Raw genomic sequence first — 5,000 nt, 5'->3', positions numbered from 1 at the left:
AACTGGACACTCGCTGTTGGAGCTGACCGAATCCTCTCCTCTGCTGCTATTCGCTGGTGGCTCATTCTCAGATGATGGTGGCCATTTGTTTGGACTGTTGTGTGACTCCGAGGTCGAAAGCATTATAAGGGCCATCTCGGGTCACTTGGCACTGGAGCAGCACATGGGCTTGATTGGATGAGTAGTGAGAGCTGCTCGGTCCAGCTGACGTGAGTGGGGAAGAGAGCCATGGCTTCAGGTCTGAGGCAGTACGAGAGTGTGGAAAAGAGCCATGGCTTCAGGTCTGAGGCAGTATGTGAGTGATGGTGAGTGGGGAAGAGAGCCATGGCTTCAGGTCTGAGGCAGTACGAGAGTGTGGAAAAGAGCCATGGCTTCAGGTCTGAGGCAGTATGTGAGTGATGGTGAGTGTGGAAGAGAGCCGTGGCTTCAGGTCTGAGGCAGTATGTGAGTGATGGTGGAAGGGCCTGAGATATGGCGCAGCCATCTGCAAATTGCCAAGCACTAACTCTACTGTTCCCTGACAGTCCATTAGCTCTTGTAAGTGTTTGCAGAAAGCTACAATGTTAGTGTTTGGCAATAAATCCTACTGATGTGACTAACATGTGACCGACATGAAAATGCCTCCATCATGACATGTTGTGTAAAGCTCATAAAAGGGGCTGTGAAAATCCTCATGAAACCAAAGACACCGGGAGCACTGGCAGACCTTTTCAAACCTGGCAGAGTGATCTTTATAAAGACATCAGTCTCCAAGGATGCGCAGGCCTTGGCACTGTGCCTACCATACCTCGTCAAAGATCTACTGTAGGCACTTTGTAATATCGAAAGCTCACCTTGCACTTCACTCCCAGGGCTGTCAGTGATCAAACTCCCCAGGAAACTCTCCTGAGTTATTGATGTGTCAGTTCCCCATTTAGCTGGAATCCTGTTGAACTAACCTAACCACTCCCTTAATCTTGATTATGCTGCTAAGTGATGAGGCCTTGTAGTATGCGTCGTGAAGTCATTACACTTCAGAAAAACAAATCGTACTGTGGCTACAAGATAAGCAGGTTGTGGACAGTGTGGACGTGCTGCAGGGTTGCCTGGATGGAGGTCGAGTGGCCCCTGGACGAGGGCTCGCTTTTCCTACGCGGCCTTTGTGCGTTTGATTGGGTGCTGATACCAGGCCTCCATTATTAATAACACTCAGAGGAAGTAACAAAGGGCGCTGAGAAATCCCTGGCCTCCTCTGGCTGTGAGAGCCGGGGGCCCGCGGTGGGATCACCTGACACCCAGAGCGATGTCGGAGGCAGCGAGGCGCGGCCGGCCGCCGTTTGATAAAGCGGGGAGGCGAGCGCGAAGGAGAAGACCGCCGAGACAATTACCCACGTTTATCCATCTGTCAGGAGCAGGGGAGACTGATCATTGCCCCCCTGAGCTGCTGCTGGTGCTGCTGCTGCTGTTGCTGTAGGTTTGGTCTGCCAAGCATGAAAACCTCTCCCTGCACTGCACTGTCTACGGTGTAAAAATGCTGTGAAATGATTACTGTCATATTTTAAAGCAGTGAAGGCCAGGTGAATAGTCTTTGCAAGGCTTTCACTGAGAATTCCTAATATGATGCATTGAGTTTCTGTAAGAGGGGAAATAAAGACATTGTAAAGGCTTTTGTTGCCGGGCTGACGTGCTGTGCTGCGCTGTGCTGTGTGCTTCCAGAGGAGGAGCTGAGAAAGCTACGAGAGGAGACCAATGTGGACATGCTGAAGCAGGAGCTGGACAAGGAGCGGGGCAAGCGGCTGGAACTCGAGCAGAGGATGACCGAAGTGCTCAAGACCAGGTGAGCCCTGAGCTTGCAGCTAAACGCACCCCTCTCCCTCTGTTTCTCTCTCTCACTCTCTCTCTTGCTTTCTCTCGCTCTGTCTCTCACTCACTCACACACACACACACACACACACACACACACATACACACACACACACACACACACTCTCTCAAACACATTCTCTCTCACTCTCTTCCTTTCTCTCTCTCTCTCACTCACTCACTCACTCACTGACTCACACACAAACACACACACACACACACACACACACACACACTCTCTCAAACACATTCTCTCTCTCTCTCTCTCTCTCTCTCACTGGCTTGCTTTAGTGGTTGTCTAGTGAGTGACGGTTGCTCACTGAATCCGCCTCCTGTGTGTTTTGACCCGCACCACGCAGTAGGCCAGCCGCAGTGGGCCGCCCTTCAGAGGGTGACCCGTGAGCGAGTGCTGGGTTAAAAATAAACCGGCCCGCACAGCCCAGCCCAGCCCTGCTGCCACACGCTGGGAGATTGTCAAGGAAGCCAGTGCACAAGTGTGCCATCAGCCCCCCACCCCCTGCAGCCACTCCCCCCTCTGTGGGCTCTGCAGCAGATGCACAGATGCACAAATACTAACTGGACATGCGCATGTCCACACAGGGTCACTGTGCACAAATACTTACTGGACATGCGCATATCCACACAGGGTCATTGTGCACAAATACTAACTGGACATGCGCATGTCCACACAGGGTCACTGTGCACAAATACTTACTGGACATGCGCATGTCCACACAGGGTCACTGTGCACAAATACTAACTGCTGCATTGATTCTGAGCTTTAGTGTTGAACACATGCAAATCAGGGGTGTTCTGATGCAGAGATCAGAGGTCTCTATCTATTAATTTCAGGAACGTCTGTCTATTTGTATGTGTGTTTATAATTTGCATATCTGTTGAACCGTTCGTCCGATCGATTTCAAACCTGGCAGGTGTCTTGCTACGGGCACGAGTGAGTGCAGTGCCAAGTTTGACGTTGTTTGGAGAAGAGATGCAACAGATAGCGTAAAAATATATATGGGTAAAAGAATAGCGTTAAATATATATGGGTAAAAGAATAGCGTAAAAATATATATGGGTAAAAGAATAGCGTTAAATATATATGGGTAAAAGAATAGCGTTAAATATATATGGGTAAAAGAATAGCGTTAAATATATATGGGTAAAAGAATAGCGTTAAATATATATGGGTAAAAGAATAGCGTTAAATATATATGGGTAAAAGAATAGCGTTAAATATATATGGGTAAAAGAAGCACGCGTTGGCCTAGCCGCTCTAGCCGCTCACACAACACAGCGCTGGACCAGGGAGGGTCAGAGTGGAGCGATGGCAGCACTGAATCAGTGCACAGCATGGGGAGAAAGTCAAGATGCAAGATGTTCTTCTCTGACCGCAACAATATAAAATGCCTCTGTATGCGGCTTGCTTGCTTAAAATGGTTCTGTGGATTTTGCAACAACACACCAACCCACACGGTGGGTAGCCTATGCAGTGGCTCAAAACGATATAAAAAATGATGTGCACTAAACTGACACTTCCAATAGCCCAGGCTACTTCGGACTGCCTTTAGACTGGAATGCATAAACAACAGTTCCGACTGCAAGGTCCCAAATTGAAACGAGCGATAATGGTCCCGAATTTAAGGACGTTTGAAGTTTCAGAATGCCACACCACGAGAGGCGGACAACATGATGTCACTTATAGGCTACCAGAGACTGTTTTTGAGTCACATCGTTGCAAATTTCATATGATGATGCATCATTCCACAAAATGGTTTGTCTTCTATATCATCAAGTCATTCAATAGGCTAAACATAGCCTAAACTTAAAACAGCTGTTTGGCTTATGTCATTTTTATCTGAATGTCGCATGCTTAAATTCTGCTCATTGCACATTTCTTATAATATATTGTAATATAATAATATTCTGTTCTGTATTCCTATTATTCTATTTTTAAAGCAGGCATCCCTGCGGGCATCTAATTGGGCTACTGGTTTTCTACAAGAATAGCATGTTTGCGGCCACTGCACTAGTCAGTGTTAATGTCAGACTAACAGCACAGTCCTTGTGTATTTTATGCACTGTACGTGTTTTTGTTTTTCACTGTTGCTAGATCAATTTAAATGTAAAGACCATAACACTCTCTTATTGTGTCTTGGCATTAACAACACTGTTAGTCCTTGTTTGTTAGTGCATGTTGTTTATTAGTCAGTGTTGATGTTGTGGGATGACCGGTGCTCATCAGGAGGTAGCGTGTGGTGTCCTGTTGCTTTGCGGGAACTACACTACCAGGAAATCATGTTAGAGTAATGTGACAGAGTCAAGTCTGCAGCGCCTCCAGGGATCATGTTTTATAGGGGAATTTCACTGCTGCTGCTGCTGACTCCCATTAACTCTTTAGAGTTGGTGAAGGCTGCTGTCTACCAAAGCACACACATCCAATAGATTCCTTTCAGATTGTGATCTGTGAAGTATGTGACACTGATACTGGCATAGGGTCTCTGACTGATTGTTTTGTTTTCTCTGATCAGGCTGGAAGATTCTCCTCCTCAGCCTCCACGTAGGCAGCAGTCACCCTCAACCAGTGAAACAGGTAACCATTGCAAGAGTTCCCCACCGTGTACCACTTAAAGAGCACAAAGAACACAACTGAATTCTGAATAGGCGCTGACTTCATGAATGAGTTGAAGTCAGAGGCAGCGCTCCTCTGGGGAGCTTGCTTATTTGTGTGGGTGGTTAATTCTCCGTTCCGGCAGAATGACAAAATGTCCTGGTTTTGATAGATCCTCTGGTTCAATCATAAGAGGGCATGATTGTGCTGATATGTGTCTTATTGCCCAAAATATAAGTTTCTTTTTCTAGCCAGAGTTGCCAACCCAGTGAAGCTGTTATTTTAGGCCTTTAACTAAATTTGTGGAGCACCTTAACTAGGCCAGTTGGCCCCTTTGTGTTTAAAGTCGTGAGCTTCCTCTCTGAATGTAGAACATTGATGCCTCTGTCCTCTGGCTTTGAGAGGAGAGGCAGAGAGGATAGGAACAGCAGGCAGATGAAGTTAGGTAGCTTAGCTGCATAGATTTCTGGAGCACATCTCCGGAAACAGAAAATAGTGGGAGTCATTTAAGGTTGCATGCCTTTCACTGTCATCTCTAAACCTAAGC

General features: G+C 47.0%; 1 protein-coding gene across 3 annotated transcripts in view; it reads left to right on the top strand.

Annotated features, from left to right (window-relative positions):
• Window positions 1-5,000, top strand: part of gramd4a (GRAM domain containing 4a) — a 32,216-nt gene that overhangs the window by 17,772 nt on the left and 9,444 nt on the right. For all 3 annotated transcript variants that reach the window (XM_076296299.1, XM_076296300.1, XM_076296302.1), the window contains 2 exons: window positions 1,696-1,816; window positions 4,374-4,435. In XM_076296299.1, coding sequence (XP_076152414.1) covers window positions 1,696-1,816; window positions 4,374-4,435 — 183 coding nt within the window. The remainder of the gene's footprint in view (window positions 1-1,695; window positions 1,817-4,373; window positions 4,436-5,000) is intronic.

This window comes from Alosa pseudoharengus, unplaced genomic scaffold (genome assembly GCF_046254945.1).
Source record: "Alosa pseudoharengus isolate Yale_2024_CS ecotype anadromous, Long Island Sound unplaced genomic scaffold, YU_APseudo_1.1 YU_APseudo_1.1_scf_20, whole genome shotgun sequence".
Lineage (NCBI taxonomy): Eukaryota > Metazoa > Chordata > Actinopteri > Clupeiformes > Clupeidae > Alosa > Alosa pseudoharengus.
This window is presented reverse-complemented; position numbering and strand designations above follow the sequence as displayed.